The sequence below is a fragment of the Coregonus lavaretus genome (genome assembly GCF_964263955.1).
Source record: "Coregonus lavaretus genome assembly, chromosome: 5".
NCBI classification, from domain to species: domain Eukaryota; kingdom Metazoa; phylum Chordata; class Actinopteri; order Salmoniformes; family Salmonidae; genus Coregonus; species Coregonus lavaretus.
In genome coordinates, this window is record NC_139992.1 from 65402850 (window position 1) to 65419034 (window position 16185).

Sequence of the window (16185 nt, forward strand, 5' to 3'; positions counted from 1 at the left end):
TATATATATATATATATAATATATATAGTGGGTTATGGACAGGCTACAATAACTTGCAAATAAAGGGTTCAAATCAAATCAAATGTATTGGTCACATACACATGGTTAGCAGATGTTACTGTGAGTGCAGCGAAATGCTTGTGCTTCTAGTTCCGACAGTGCAGCAAAATCTAGCAAGTAATATCTAACAGTTCCACAACAAATACCTAATACACACAAATCTAAGTAAAGGAATGGAATAAGAATATATAAATATATGGATGAGCAATGTCATTGTCAGAGCAGCATAGGCTAAGATGCAATAGATAGTACAGAATACAGTATATACATATGAGATGGGTAATCCAAGATATGTAAACATTATTAAGATAGTATAGAATACAGTATATACAAATGAGATGGGTAATGCAAGATATGTTAACGTCATTAAAGTGGCATTATTAAAGTGACTAGTGTTCCATTTCTTAAAGTGGCCAATGATTTTCAAGTCTGTATGTAGGCAGCAGCCTCTCTGTGCTAGTGATGGCTGTTTAACAGGTTGGGTGGATTATTCCTAATTTCAATATCTTTATTTTCATTTAATAAACAGTAAAAAATTTAAAATAAAAATAATAATCTCAGCTCTGATTGAAAGGAATTTCACATCATTTCTGTTTTTAAACTCATTCACGACAAGCGGTTCTTGAAGACGTCCCTAAAATGTCAACGTTCCAGCCCTGTTTCCATGGTAACAAAACTTTGGGCACAGTCTGCTGGGCACAGTCGGACGTTTGTCTTGTCACTCGTTGCAAGCTAGCTGTAAACCCATACTCAATTTTCTCCGCGCTCTTTGCCAGTGTCCAGATTTGCAACCGCTGTATAGCTGGAGATGTAAGTAATGTTTTGCAATGATTCTTCAACACCACATTGCCTTGCTGGTTACCCACCTACCTACACTTACATCATTGTGCTAAAGCGAACACCTATACTGTTACTGTTAGCTAGCGGCGAACTAGCTAATGCTAGCTGGCAACGCCTTATTGCTAAGCTAACGGTAGCTAACTAGCTAGCCATTTGGCCAGCAGTGGCAAGGATGACAATGTACTGCGTTCTTTTTCCATCAGAAAGACAACAGTAGACATGGACACTGACACAGATCGCCAACAAAACAACAATGGCAAGTAACTTACAGAGGGTCATCAAATGTGCAAAGTTCACTAATAAAAAAAAGCTAACTAACTGTTACCGTTGTACTATCTGTAGGCCCACCCTACTTACCCTAGCTAACTAACTGGCTAGCTAACGTTACAGCTCTTATGCTAAACGAGCGCCTCTAAAAATGTACCAGGTGAAGGTCTTAGTTGAAGTAGCTAGCGAGCTTGAAGCGAGACATAACATTGTGTTTGTGTTTTTAGGCGTTAACAATGGTGATGATTGTTCAACAAAAGCTGCCCCGACCTCCCAGATTCCTGGGCTGTCTGAAGATGCTAACAATGGTCCTGAGGAGAGGGGTAAAGGGCGCCGTACGGGAGTTAATGAGTCCGATTCTGCTTATACTAAACTGGCTAAACAAGGAGGACAGAGGGGTAAAAACGATATTCTGTTTTAAATGGAAATATCACACATTATTATTATTATATATTCTTTCATCTGTGGAAATAGTCAGTTAATGTTATATCTAGCTATCTGTGTCGATAGGAAAAGGACACACCCCATCCAGATAATTGGAAGGATGGCCACGCGAGACCACTAATGTTAGCTAGCTAGCTAGCTAACTAGCAAATAGCTAGTATACAAAATGAATAGCCAAGTTCCTCTCATCATTTACAGGTCTATTGTGGCATGAGGAGACCAACTTGGACACCAAACCTAACACTGCGTCATCTTACAAGGCTCCTAACTGGTTCTCTGGATCTCCAAAAGCTAAAGAGCAAGCAAGGTAAAGGCAAATTTAAAAGGAGAATAATGACAGTCTGCAATAAATAAATAAAATGTATTTGTGCAGGCAGTTTGTTAGCTAGTAATTTTATGCCTACTTGGCTAGGCCAAGTTGGATTGTTTGCATTGATAATTCAAAATGCATATTTGTTTGTGGTTGTATGGCATGTACCCCATTGTAAAACAGGGGTGTGTTCAGTTTATTAAACGTTTTGCTACGTTGCGTGATGGTTTGTACCGAATGACACGTTTCCCACAAACAGTGCACACTTTAATTCAACAGCCTTTGTATGTTTGCACCCTTTTGGTGGAGGTGGCGAAGTGTGGCCAGATCAATATGGGTGTGGTCACCATTTGAAAACTCATGCAGCACACTGTAATGCATACATGATCGCCCTCTGGGCCACCGTTATCATCACAACATTCTTCAACTGGTCGTTCAGAACGTCCGTTGTATCAAACATTGCACACCGTTGAGTCCTGCTGAACGCAGCCCTGTTATACCAGCTAAGTCTATTAGTATAATGGGTTGTTTGTCCATTTTTCTTTCTTCCAGCCCAACTGAGAGTTTCCAAAACTACATGTCAACTAATGCTCCTTTTGGGAGTGATAATAAGTCAACTTGGGAAAGGGACTTTGATGACAAAGAGAAGGTGAAGGGAGAAATCCTTGCAATTTCCTAAAGCAACTGTAACAATATTTCACCCTTCATATTGTGCTACTATAAATTGAGTTTATAGTTTATTCTTAGTTGTTCGAAGTACAGTATGCAGACAGACCTGTTTAGAGGATCTAGATTTACTGATCTATTTCAGACATTTACCTTTTTTGTCAGCATTATATCACCTGCCTAGTATCATGAAAAGCTAAATGTTTTTGGCGCAGTAAAAATAATAATAATATTAGCTAACAATTAATAGAGTTCTCAGACTTAACACCTACCGTATCCTGAAAACGTATAACCAACCACTTTACCACTATCTTTGGCTATGTCCACCATTGTTGCTGAAATGTATTTGGTTAGCATCAAATTGTCACTGACATTTACCATATTTAAATTATTCTAAATTTATAAGATTCCTCTCTTGCAGTTGCATGGATAGAGTAGAAAGTGACCTAGTATGTCCAATAGAGGCCAACGTTACCAACTGAAATAGGGGGTTTCATCTCTTGTTCCATCCATCTTTCATCTCAGTTCAATCCTGACATGATTCCAGATGATAAATTACTATTCAAGACACTTTGTTTTTGCTGTCAGATATCTCCCAACAGCCAAATGGAGAACTTGTCCTTAGCATCAGGAAAGAATGAAGAGGCAGCAGGCAATTTCAAGAAAACGTGAGTACCCCCTTTGAAATATTTGCACCATACATCCACAAGATGGCAATGTTCTATTTTTCATGCACAGCGGAGTTGTGCCTCTCCAGACAGCTTGGGCAACTTGACAATAGACTCAGTCATATATTTACATTCAAATAATCAATGTCAAATAGAAATAGAGATTTCAAACACACATGACTTCAGTATGTAATTCCTACTGATTGTTAATGATATGGGATTCTTTATACTGTGAGGATACAAAGAATGATATACAGTGCCTTTGGAAAGTATTCAGACCCCTTGACTTTTTCCACATTTTGTTACGTTACAGCCTTATTCTAAAATTAATTAAATTGTTTCAATCTACACACAATACCCCATAATGACAAAGCAAAAACTGGTTTTTAGAAATTTTTGCAAATCTATAAAAAATTAAAAAATGGAAATATCACATTTACATAAGTATTCAGACCCTTTACTCAGTACTTTGTTGAAGCACCTTTGGCAGCGATAACAGCCTCGAGTCTTCTTGGGTATGACGCTACAAGCTTGGCACACCTGTATTTGGGGAGTTTCTCCCATTCTTCTTTGCAGATCCTCTCAAGGTCTGTCAGGTTGGATAGGGAGCGTCGCTGCACAGAAATTTTCCGGTCTCTCCAGAGATGTTCGATCGGGTTCAAGTCCGGGCTCTGGCTGGGCCACTCAAGGACATCCAGAGACTTGTCCCGAAGCCACTCCTGTGTTGTCATGGCTGTGTGCTTAGGGTTGTGGTCCTGTTGGAAGGTGAACCTTCGCCCCAGTCTGAGGACCTGAGCGCTCTAGAGCAGGTTTTCATCAAGGATCTCTCTGTACTTTGCTCCGTTCATCTTTGCCTCGATCCTGACTAGTCTCCCAGTCCCTGCCACTGAAAAACATCGCCACAGCATGATGCTGCCACCACAATGCGTCACCGTAGGGATGGTGCCAGGTTTCCTCCAGACGTGACGCTTGGTATTCAGGCCAAAGAGGTCAATCTTGGTTTCATCAGACCAGAGAATCTTTAGATGCCTTTTGGCAAACTCCAAACGGGCTGTCATGTGCCTTTTACTGAGGAGTGGCTTCCGCCTGGTCACTCTACCATAAAGGCCTGATTGATGGAGCGCTGCAGAGATGGTTGTCCTTCTGGAAGGTTCTCCCATCTCCACAGAGGAACTGTGGAGCTCTGTCAAAGTGACCATTGGGTTCTTGGTCACCTCCCTGACCAAGGCCCTTCTCCCCCGATTGCTCAGTTTGACCGGGCGGCCAGCTTTAGGAAGAGTCTTGGTGGTTCCAAACGTCTTCCATTTAAGAATGATGGAGGCCACTGTGTTCTTTGGGACCTTCAATGCTGCAGACATTTTTTGGTACCCTTCCCCAGATCTGTGTCTCGACTCAATCCTGTCTCGGAGCTCTACGGACAATGTCTTTGACCTCATGGCTTGGTTTTTGCTCTGACATGCACTGTGGGACCTTTTATATAGACAGGTGTGTGCTTTTCCAAATCATGTCCAATCAATTGAATTTACCACAGGTGGACTCAATCAAGTTGTAGAAACATCTCAAGGATGACCAATGGAAACAGGATACGCCTGAGCTCAATTTTGAGTCTCATAGCAAAGGGTCTGAATACTTATGTAAATAAGATATTTCTGTTTTTTATTTGTAATAAATGTGCAAAAATGTCTAAACCTGTTTTTGCTTTGTCATTATGGGGTATTGTGTGTAGATTGATGAGGATTTAAAAAAAAATCCATTTAAGAATAAGGCTGTAACAAAACGTGGAAAAAGTCAAGGGGTCTGAATTATTTCCGAATGCACGGTATAATATTATAAATATTAAACAATTGTATTATCCATGCATATACAAAAACATTGTTTGGCCATATGCGGCCTCATGCCAAAATTACAGAAAATTATTTCACTGTCTTTTGGCTATGACTTCCAGACCCCTCCCACTTGAATTGCAGTGCCACTATTGCACAGTGTTTCTGTTTGGCAGCAAATGCATTTGATCAGTTTCCTAAGAACAAATTATTGGAAAATGTGATTTAATATTAAATATCATGTGTGTTTGGGGTTATTGTCTTGCTGGAATATCCACTTGCGGCCAAGTTTCAGCCTCCTGGCAGAGGCAACCAGGTTTTTGGCCAAAATGTCCTGGTACTGGGTAAAGTTCATGATGACGTTGACCTTAACAATTACCCCAGGACTAGTGGAAGCAAAATAGCCCCATAACATCAAAGATCCACCACCATATTTTACAGTAGGTATGGGAGTCTTTTCTGCTCATGCGTTCTCATACAGGGGCTCAGATGACTCTCTGAACGTAGGAACGAGGGAGAGCTCGGTTTTGTTGTTTTGAAAAGTTAGCTAACTGCCTATCAAGCTAGCTGTTTTTTTTTTTGAGGGCTTGAACGCAGCCTGCGATGCGGTTAGCCATTGTGGCTGGGACCGCGGATTGTTCCGGGTTTGTGGCTGTCTAGATCCCTGCTGTTTGTTTTCAATCTTCTACAAGCAGTTGATACAACAACAAGAAAATAGCTTCAAGTGTTTAGTCCAAATATTGGTGTATTCAACTAATAAAATAATGGACGACCTGACCAGAGAGGTCCAGGACCTGAAGAACAGTTTGCAGTTCTCCCAGGGTCAGCTCGATGAGTTGAAACAGGAGAACAACAAGATGACAGCAATCTGTAAGTCATTGAGAGAGGACATCAGTTCTGTGTGTGAATCCATGATAACAATGACGGATAAATCAGACTTGAGGGACAATCAAGGCGGAACAACATGGTTGTGGACGGAATTGCAGAATCTCCACATGAGACCTGGACGGAGTCTGAGGACAAAGTGAGGGAAATTGTCTTTGAGAAATTGAAGATGGATCACAGGAAGATTGAGGTGGAGCGTGCCCACATGATGGGAAAACCCACCACCGGCCAAGGTGACAGGCCCAGGCCGATAGTGGTCAAGTTCCTGAGGTTCAACGACAAGGTAGCTGTTCTGGAAAGAGCCAAGAACTTGAGAGGAACGTATATCTTCCTCAACGAGGACTATCCTGAAGCTGTTCGCCAGAAGAGGAAAGAACTTATCCCAGCCATGAAAGCTGCCAGAGCACGTGGGGACATTGCTTACATCCGCTATGACAGGCTCATTGTCCACCCTCCCTCCCAGAAGCCTGGAAGGGTTGAGAGAGCCAAGCCTATGGGTTCGTAGCTTCAACCCCGCAGCACACACACACACACACATACCAATTGATTAATGGACTGCTGGATGTATATATATTTTTATTTTGCTTTGTTTTCTCTTTTCAGTATTATGTCTATCTCTGATAAGCTACCCAGGAAAGGGCTGAAAATAGCCCATATTAATATATGTAGCCTTAGAAATAAGGTTCATGAAATCAATAACTTGCTAACATCAGATAACATTAATATATTAGCCATTTCTGAGACTTACTTAGGTAATTCATTTGATTATACAGCAGTAGCAATACAAGGATATAACATCTATAGAAGAGACAGAAATGCTTATGGGGGAGGTGTTGCTGTATATATTCAGAGCCATATCCCTGTAATGCTTAGAGAAGATCATATGTCAAGTGTTATTGAAGTGTTGTGGTTGCAGGTTCACTTGGCACATCTAAAGCCTTTTCTAAATATGTGTGAAATGCTTGATAGTGTATGTGATGTAAACAGAGAGGTCTACTTTCTTGGGGACCTGAATATTGACTGGTTTTCATCAAGCTGTCTGCTCAAGAGGAAGCTTCTCACTGTAACCAGTGCCTGTAATCTGGTTCAGGTTATTAATTAACCTATCAGGGTGTTTACAAACACTACAGGAGCAAGATCATCCACATGTATCGATCACATTTTGACTAATACTGTAGAACAGGGGTGTCAAACTCATTTTAGCTCAGGGGCCACATGGAGGAAAATCTATTCCCAAGTGGGCCGGACCGGTAAAATCATGGTATATATAACTTAAAAACAACAACTTCAGATAGTTTTCTTTGTTTTAATATGATCAACATAAAACATACAGCTGGAGCCTGAGGACAGTGTGTCCAAAATAGTACAAGCACAACATCACTATTAATCATAAAACACCTCAAGTTTATTTGAAAATTCTAAAGAAAAAGAACACACAATGCCTCAGTGATTAACAGAACTGTTTCACAGATCACAGAACTATATCAGGGTGTCATTTCTCAGGCAGAAATGTAGATAAAAATAATGAAATCCTGTTCCCCAAACAAGTGCAAGAACCACAGAGTCAAGAATAGGTTAAATATACAAATAAAATCAATTAAAAACAATAGCACATCAACATAAAAACATATAAACATAAAGCTGGAGCCTGAGGACAGTGTGTCCAAAAGCACAACATCACTATTAATCATAAAACACCAAGTTATTTGAAAGTTCTGAGGACAAAGAACACACAAACACACAATGCCTCAGTGATTCACAGAAGTATATCACAGATCACAGAACTATATCAGGGTGTCTCATGCAGCACTTTAAGTGGGGTTGCATAGTTTATTTGACTCCTGATACCTGGCATCTTTTAGCTTTCACCAGCACATCAATATCAGGCGTCACATCCTGAGTGGCAGCCAACTTCAGGATGTGATTCAAGTGCTTGTGCGTGAGCCTTGAGCACAGCTTTGTTTTATTTATGCTCATTACAGAGAACTAGCTCACAAAGATATGTGGTTCCAAACATGCACAACAGTTTTGCAGCGAGGGCTGTCAAGTTGGGGTAACCTGGCAAGAGATTCTGATAAAATGTGTCCAAGCCAGCTGCGGCAAATTTGCCCTTCAAATCCGAGTCACGCTGCAAGTCTATTATTTCAAGTTGGATGCTGACGGGCAGATCAGAGGGATTCACGGTGAATGGCGAGCAAAAAACGTTGAAGTCTTTCTCCAGTTCACCAAAAATCTGAAAGCGTTGCTCAAACTCCCGTAACAGTCCCGTTATTTTATCTTTGAACCGCTTCATGTCTGCCACATGTTGGGTCGCGCACACATTTTTCAGACAGGGGAAGTGAGCTGCATCACCACCGGCGAGTTGCGTCTCCCACAATGACAGCTTCAACTTGAAAGAACGTATGCTGTCATAATACTGCGTGACAACTTTGTTGCGCCCTTGCAGCTGTTTGTTCAAGTTATTCAGGTGCTCTGTAACATCCACCATAAATGCAAGGTCCTGCATCCATTCTGCGGAATGAAATTCTAACACTCCTTTTCTTCCATGAACTGTTCCATTTCTTCTCGTAAATCAAAGAAACGCCTCAGCACAGCACCTCGGCTTAACCATCTTACCTCAGTGTGGTATGGCAGGCCATAGATGTGGTCTTTCTCTCTGAGAAGGCTGTCAAACTGACAGTGATTCAGGCTTCTGGATCGGATGAAATTAACAGTTTGGATGACCACCTTCATGACGTTATCCATCTTTAATGACTTGCAACACAAAGCCTCCTGGTGCAAAATAGTGAAAAGTCAAAAAATCACGTCCTCCATTTGCAGATTGCACTTTCTCTCTGAACTTTGTCACAACGCCTGCTTTTTTCCCGATCATTGAGGGCGCACCATCTGTAGCCAGGCTGACAGCACGGGACCAGTCCACTCCGACCCTGTCCAGCGCGTTGACGAGTGCGGTGAAAATATCAGCTGCTGTCCTTGTATCTGTCATCGGCACCAACTCCACGAACTCCTCGGTGACGGTCAATATGTCATCAACTCCGTGGATGAAAATGGCCAGTTGTGCAACATCTGTAATGTCCGTGCTTTCATCAATTGCAACCGAAAACGCAATAAATGACTTTACTTTTTGCTTCAACTGGCTGTCCAAATCCACTGAAAGATCGGAAATCCTGTCTGCAACTATGTTTCTTGTCAGGCTGATATTTACAAAAGCCTGACGCTTTTCAGGGCACACAAACTCCGCTGCCTTCATCATGCATGTTTTTACAAATTCACCCTCACTAAATGGTTTTGAAGCCACTGCGATTTCATTAGCAATGAGTTAGCTAGCTTTCACTGCAGCGTCACTGATGTCTCGGCTGTGAGTAAACACAGACTGCTGTTTCTTCAGACCCGCCAACAGTTCATTCACCTTCTCTCTTCTCCGCTGTCCTTGAAAGTTGTCATATTTGTCGGCATGAAGACTCACATAGTGGCGACGAAGGTTATATTCTTTCAGCACTGCAACATGCTGTGAACACACCAAACATACAGCTTTCCCATTGAATTCCGTGAATAAATAGGAGGATGACCATTTTTCTTGGAACACTCTGCACTCTGCGTCCACTTTTCTCTTTTTTGACAGAGACATATTGGGGCAATGAGGGTGCCAAAGCACATAATGTTAAAAGTAGAAGCCGTAATAAATATCGCGGGCAAAACAAAGTAGCTCATCCGGACTGGCTGCACGTGCTTGACGTACTTGCTCTGCCCCGGTATAAACAGTTTGCTTGCTTAACACAATTGCTATTGCGCCATCCAGTGGACGCAATTGGAACAGCAGTTTATTTTATTGAAAAATTGCAGTGCATTTTTATACTTTACAAAATCATCTCGCGGGCCGGATTAAACCCGTTTGCGGGCCTGATCCGGCCCGCGGGCCGGACGTTTGACACCCCTGCTGTAGAACTTTGTTCTAAAGCTGTATCCGTACTCATTGGATGCAGTGATCACAATATAGTGCCTATATCCAGGAAAGCCAAAGTTCCAACAGCTGGGCCTAAAATAGTGTATAAGAGATCATACAAAAGATTTTGCTGTGACTCTTATGTGGATGATGTTACAAATATTTGTTGGTCTGATTAATGAGGAGCATCCAGACGCTGCACTTGATGAATTTATAAAATGGCTTCTTCTAATTATTGATAAACATGCACCTGTTAAGAAACTGACTGTTAGAACTGTTAAGGCTCTATGGATTGATGAGGAATTGAAAAACTGTATGGTTGAAAGAGATGGGGCTAAAGGAGTGGCTAATAAGTCTGGCTGCACATCTTACTGGCTGACTTACTGAAAATTGAGAAATTATGTGACTAAACTCAACAAAACGAAGAAGAAACTGTATTACGAAGCCAAGATCAATGATATAAAGAATGATGGGGAAAAACTTAAGTACTTTAAATGAAATTATGGGCAGAAAGACAAATTCATCGAATCAGATGGCTTATTCATCACAAAACCATTTGATGTTGCCAATTATTTTAATGATTACTTCATTGGCAAAGTGGGCAAACTTGGGCAGGAAATGCCAACAATGAACAGTGAGCCATCGTATTCATGCATAAAAAAACAAATAATGAAAGAAAAGCATTGCAGGTTTGAATTTTGTAAAGGTGGTGTGTGAGAGGTGGAAAGATTATTTTTATCGATCAAAAATGACAAACCTCCTGGCATTGACAACTTAGGTGGAAAGCTACTGAGGATGGTAGCTGACTCTATAGCCACTCCGATCTGTCATATCTTTAATCTGAGCCTAGAGGAAAGTCCGCTACCCAAGAGTGGTAAAGCTGCCTTTACTGGTTCAGCAGACCTTTAAGCTTGCTAGCAGCTCTTAGCAAACTGTTGGAAAAAATTGTGTTTGACCAAATACCATGCTATTTCTCTGTAAACAAATTAACAACAGACTTTCAGCATGCTTATAGAGAAGGGCACTCAACATGTACTGCACTGACACAAATGACTGATGATTGGTTGAAATAAATTGATAATAAGATTGTGGGAGCTGTACTGTTAGATTTCAGTGCAGCCTTTGATATTATTGACCAGGACCTGTTGTTGAAAAAACTTGTGTTATGGCTTTTCAACCTCTGCCATATCATGGATTCAGAGCTATCTATCTAATAGAACTCAAAGGGTTTTCTTTAATGGAAGCTTCTCTAATGTCAAACATGTAAAGTGTGTTGTACCGCAGGGCAGCTCTCTAGGCCCTCCACACTTTTCTATTTTTACCAATGACCTGCCACTGGCATTAAACAAAGCATGTATGTCCATGTATGCTGATGATTCTACCATATACACATCAGCAACCACAGCTAATGAAGTCACTGAAACCCTTAACAAAGAGTTGCAGTCTGTTTTGGAATGGGTGGCCAGTAATAAACTGGTCCTGAACATCTCTAAAACTAAGAGCATTGTATTTGGTACAAATAATTCCCAAAGTTCTAGACCTCAGCTGAATCTGGTAATGAATGGTGTGGCTGTTGAACAAGTTGAGGAGACTAAATTACTTGGCGTTACCTTAGATTGTAAACTGTCATGGTCAAAACATATAGATTCAATGGTTGTAAAGATGGGGAGAGGTCTGTCCATAATAGATGCTCTGCTTTTTTGACACCACACTCCAAAAAGCAAGTTCTGCAGGCTCTAGTTTTGTCTTATCTTGATTATTGTCCAGTCGAGTGCTGCAAGGAAAGTCCCAGTTAAGCTACAGCTGGCCCAGAACAGAGCGGCACGTCTTGCTCTTCAATATAATCAGAGGGCTGATATAAGTACTATGCATGCCAGTCTCTCTTGGCTAAACGTTGAGGAGAGACTGACTGCATCACTTCTTCTTTTTATAAGGAACATTGTGTTGGAAATCCCAAATTGTTTGCATAGTCAATTTACACACAGCTCTGACACGCACACTTACCCCACCAGACATGCCACCAGAGGTCTTTTCACAGTCTCCAAATCCAGAACAAATTCAAGAAAGCGTACAGTATTATAGAGAGCCATTATTGCATGGAACTCCGTTCCATCTCATATTGCTCAAATAAACAGCAAACAGATAAAGCAACACCTCACGGCACAACACCTCTCCCCTATTTGACCTAGATAGTTTGTGTATGTATTGATATGTAGGCTAAGTGTGCCTTTAAAAAAAAAAAAAAAAAGTTATTTTCTTGTCTGTTAATGTTCTGTATTATTTCATGTTTTGTGTGGACCCCAGGAAAAGTAGCTGCTGCTTTTGCAACAGCTAATGGGGATCCTAATAAAATACCAATGACAATTTTGACGCCAAACCCACCACTGGTGTGCGTAGCCAAAGAGCTCTATTTTCATGTCATCTGACCATAGCACCAGTTCCAATCCCAGTGTCAATGCCGTTTAACAAACTCCAGGCGTTTACATTTGCTGGATGACATGAAAATAGAGCTCTTTGGCCATGCACACAAGTGGTGGGTTTGGCATCGAAATGAGAATGAATGAGCAGAAAATAACCCCATACCTACTCTAAAATATGGTGGTGGATCTTTGACCTTATGGGGCTATTTATATTACTTGTTAAACAAAGTCTATTTCTCTGAATTATTGGGGCTTATTAGTATAAAATAATGTAATTTCCAATCTTTTTGAGCAGACACTAGCTCATTACTTGAATTATTTATTTTATACAGTCATCTTTGCTCATCTTTATCAAGGATGTCAGTACTTTTGGACCCCACTGTACAGTGTGTACAGATTATTGTTTTATGAGAACAATTTGTGGAGAATTTCAGTAACAGCTAGCTATGTGTGTGGGAAAGGGAGCCACACAGAGGAGGTGCATGTCATGTCATTGGCTAGTCTAAGCCCTCCCTCTTCTGTAAAATGTAGATGTTTTTATTGTATTTCTTCATCCATGGAACCAAATGGGTGAAGAGAAATTGTATGTTATGTGGTAAATGTGAAAAGTAGGCTCATTTACCAAGCACAAGTTTTCATGAGTGTTAATTAAAGCTACACTCCTGCTGTATTTGTGTTTCAGCCCAGCAGCCCCGCTACCAATTGATGGGGCTGAAGAAAAGTAACTATTTTAACATTTACAGAATACTTTGGATGCAATTCAATGATATCATCAATATAGTTTTTACAATTTCTGAAGCTATGCGTTGTTAACGAAGGCACTTGTTTAAAAAAACAATGGAGGTAACATTAGATTTTGAGTTATGAAGGGTTAAGACCGTTTATCTCACAAGCTCATGAGGCAAGTTATGTTATGCAAATGTTATTACATTATTCAAGAATCAGTAGGTATAGGCCTCATATCATACATTTTGGTGACCAAAATCGGCTACAAATATCCCAGATTGCACCATTAAATCTGTAAGCTTCTGGAGTGACAATGTGCTGACAATATTCACTGTGGTAGTCTTGGATCTGGCCTCCCTAGTTCTCATACAATATTGCACTACCCAAAACTTCTGCCCCACCCTTTTTAAAGAATGGATAAGGCCCATGTGATGTGGCCAATGCATAGAGTTAAAGGACACATCTTTGTATCTGTCCCATTATGGCGTCTGTGACGGCACGGGTAGCGCCATTAAGGCTATCTACATTTTGAAGTAGTCCATTTTCTTCATCTTTTGGTGATTTACCACCACCTGCAGTGCTGGCATCCTGAACCAAATCTTGTGTCATTGTTTTATTGTGGCCACTAGATGGTGTTGCTATAGCTTAAAGACATTTACAAACCATAGTTAACCCATTTTGAAGAAGTAGACAATGCTCTGATCATTGGTTGATCGCTCCCACCCATAGGAATCCCCACCCAGTTGACTACTTAAAAATGGTGGAAGGCCTCAATGGCAATGTCCATGATGATGAGTCCTCTAACTAACTCAATGTGCCAATGCCTACATGCCTGGCTGCAATACTGATCAAAGAGCACAGATGTCCTCACAATTCGTTCAGCTCTGCTAGCTTTATGAACCAATACATCAACAAACAGACCGTTAGCTTCAAATAGTATTACTCTACAATGCAAGTCATTGTGCAAATGTTCTGTTTTACATTTGGCACCTGTCAGTGATCTGTGACGATGACCTGTCACACATGGGCCTACATGAACCAGAGATGTCTCTTCTAAGCATAACGCATGACATCAGAGATAGCAAATAGCCACGGCTACACATTCAATCAATTCTTAGAACCATAATGAATAACAGAACATGTTAAAATTGAAAGATATTGTTGAACTAGTTCTATGGTATAAAAACATGTATTTAATTATTAGCTTGACTGTGTCTGTCAGTGTTTTCAGTCCAAATTCAATGTTTGCTTTTAGTGTACTCCCCTTCACCGTATCAATATTACCATCAGCTGACCGATTCTCCCACTGTTTTATGATTGTTCTGAAGTTTTATGGTTGTTGTGAGCCTTCGACTAGTTCTAAATGTTCAAGAGCTCTGAATGATTTTCATGTTTTGTTTCCGCATTTGGTTTAGGCCCCATTTTGGCCCCCGCTGTGTTTTAAATGCTTGCCTTTTGGTCTTGCAGATCTCAGAAATCTCAGAATTCGACCCCTGTCAACATGGGTACGCTCTTGAGCTTCGGCTATTTAGAGGACAAGAAAGAGGAACCCAATACGCATTCATCAAGTAAGTAGCTGTTAGTGACTGTGGTTTGAATTCAAGGTAATTTGTCTCATTGCTCAGAAGCACACCCCCCCCATTGACTAACTAATGAAATATTGAATGAATATGAAGTCGTGTATTGATTTTTATGGGACAAAATCAGTCAGTACAGATCTACAGAATTGATACAAGGGGCAACGAAGTAGAGTTCCAAAAAACAATGCATGAACCATTCAGACATGATGATATGCATGTCGATAAATCAGTCAGGGGAACATTTTAATCCTGACTTGCGTTGTTAATGCATTGTTATCAGTGATCATGGGATGGGACGGCAAATCAAAACGTGTGGGGAAACACTCAAATGAACCTGTGTGTATGCCTGCAGGTTCCAAGGAGTAGAAAGGAGCAAAGGCAGTGGAGGACGACTGACTCCTCAGTGTTCACCTCCACAACGTTCCTTCACAAGGGTTTGCCTGTTCACAACCGCATATACTATAGGTCAATTAAAGCAGTTAATTTTGGTTAGAGTTATAGCACTCTTGTTATTCTACCTGTGTGTGCTTGTTCCAAGAAGTATACACAATTGCAAAATTAGATTATCCGTTAGTTTGCGCTCACAGACCCGTTCTGTGCCTGAAGTTGTTGCTAATGAACTGCATTTGCACTCTAACACTAACTTAATGTACTAGCCTGAGCTATGCTCTTGTTCGTCTGTTGTAGTAGTTTTTGGAATGATGGTTTGCTTTTAAAAGGTGTCTATGGCTTAGAGGGGCTCCTCTAAAAATGCCTGCTGTTTTGAAGTGTCTTTTTATTGTGCCTCAGTATGGTTGCTATAAAGATTTCTGTTTAAAAAATAATAATAAATGTTGTGCATGGAAACAGTGGGCGTGTTGTCATTCTCTTTGTGTGCTTAAGGAAGCTCAATGAAGCACTCATCACCATTTCAAATGGGATCTAGACATGTATTTGTTGAAATGTGACCCATAGCCACATTGCTACAGAGACCTGTGATCTCTATGAATTTACGTATACTGTGTAATTGTTCCTTCCTCTTTACCACCGTCATCATAGTAGAAATGTTGTTCTACGGATGTAATTGACACAGGATACAAAATGAATATGCAATATAATCAGACTTTTCCCCCCGTAATGCTTAAATTAATGACTGTAGGATATGCGGCATATCAGAAAAAAGTAGTTAAAATAATGTGATAATATATTTTATTGATACACACGTAGTCAAATATTTGTACACACTCAATTCCTTTCGAACCTGAATGTCATGAGATGGCCAGGATTCTGTGAAAATTACGTAATAATCTAGCTCGTGTTTGAAAATGTGTCAGGACATAGAGATGTGTGTTTATGTAACTATGTAACTTAAGTCATGTTTTTTTTAGAATGGTTGAGTGCACCTGCCAATTTCTTTGGCTTTTTACTATTTCACAAATTTTCAATTGCATGGCCATTTGTATTTTACACAACCTGAAGTAATTCATCATAAAAAATAATTATACATACATTTTGTCGAGTTATGCTCTTTGGATCTGGGCCAGGTATTTGTACTGTGTCTGTCAAAGCATTTG

At 40.5% G+C, this 16185-nt stretch overlaps 1 protein-coding gene across 2 annotated transcripts; it reads left to right on the top strand.

The window, feature by feature from the left end:
* The first annotated feature begins 676 nt into the window (after positions 1-676).
* LOC311129804 (uncharacterized protein C7orf57 homolog) lies at positions 677-16119 on the top strand. Of its 2 annotated transcripts, XM_084162259.1 has the most exons (9): positions 677-870; positions 1104-1156; positions 1395-1565; positions 1810-1918; positions 2474-2570; positions 3176-3255; positions 13009-13047; positions 14520-14620; positions 14985-16119. In XM_084162259.1, exons 2-9 carry the CDS (start codon positions 1120-1122, stop codon positions 14996-14998), a joined length of 648 nt encoding a protein of 215 aa, XP_084018385.1. In that variant the 5' UTR covers positions 677-870; positions 1104-1119; the 3' UTR covers positions 14999-16119. The 2 variants fall into 2 exon arrangements, with proteins under 2 accessions (XP_084018385.1, XP_084018386.1); XM_084162260.1 differs by lacking the exon at positions 13009-13047 and having other exon boundaries at positions 764-870.
* Positions 16120-16185: the final 66 nt, after the last annotated feature.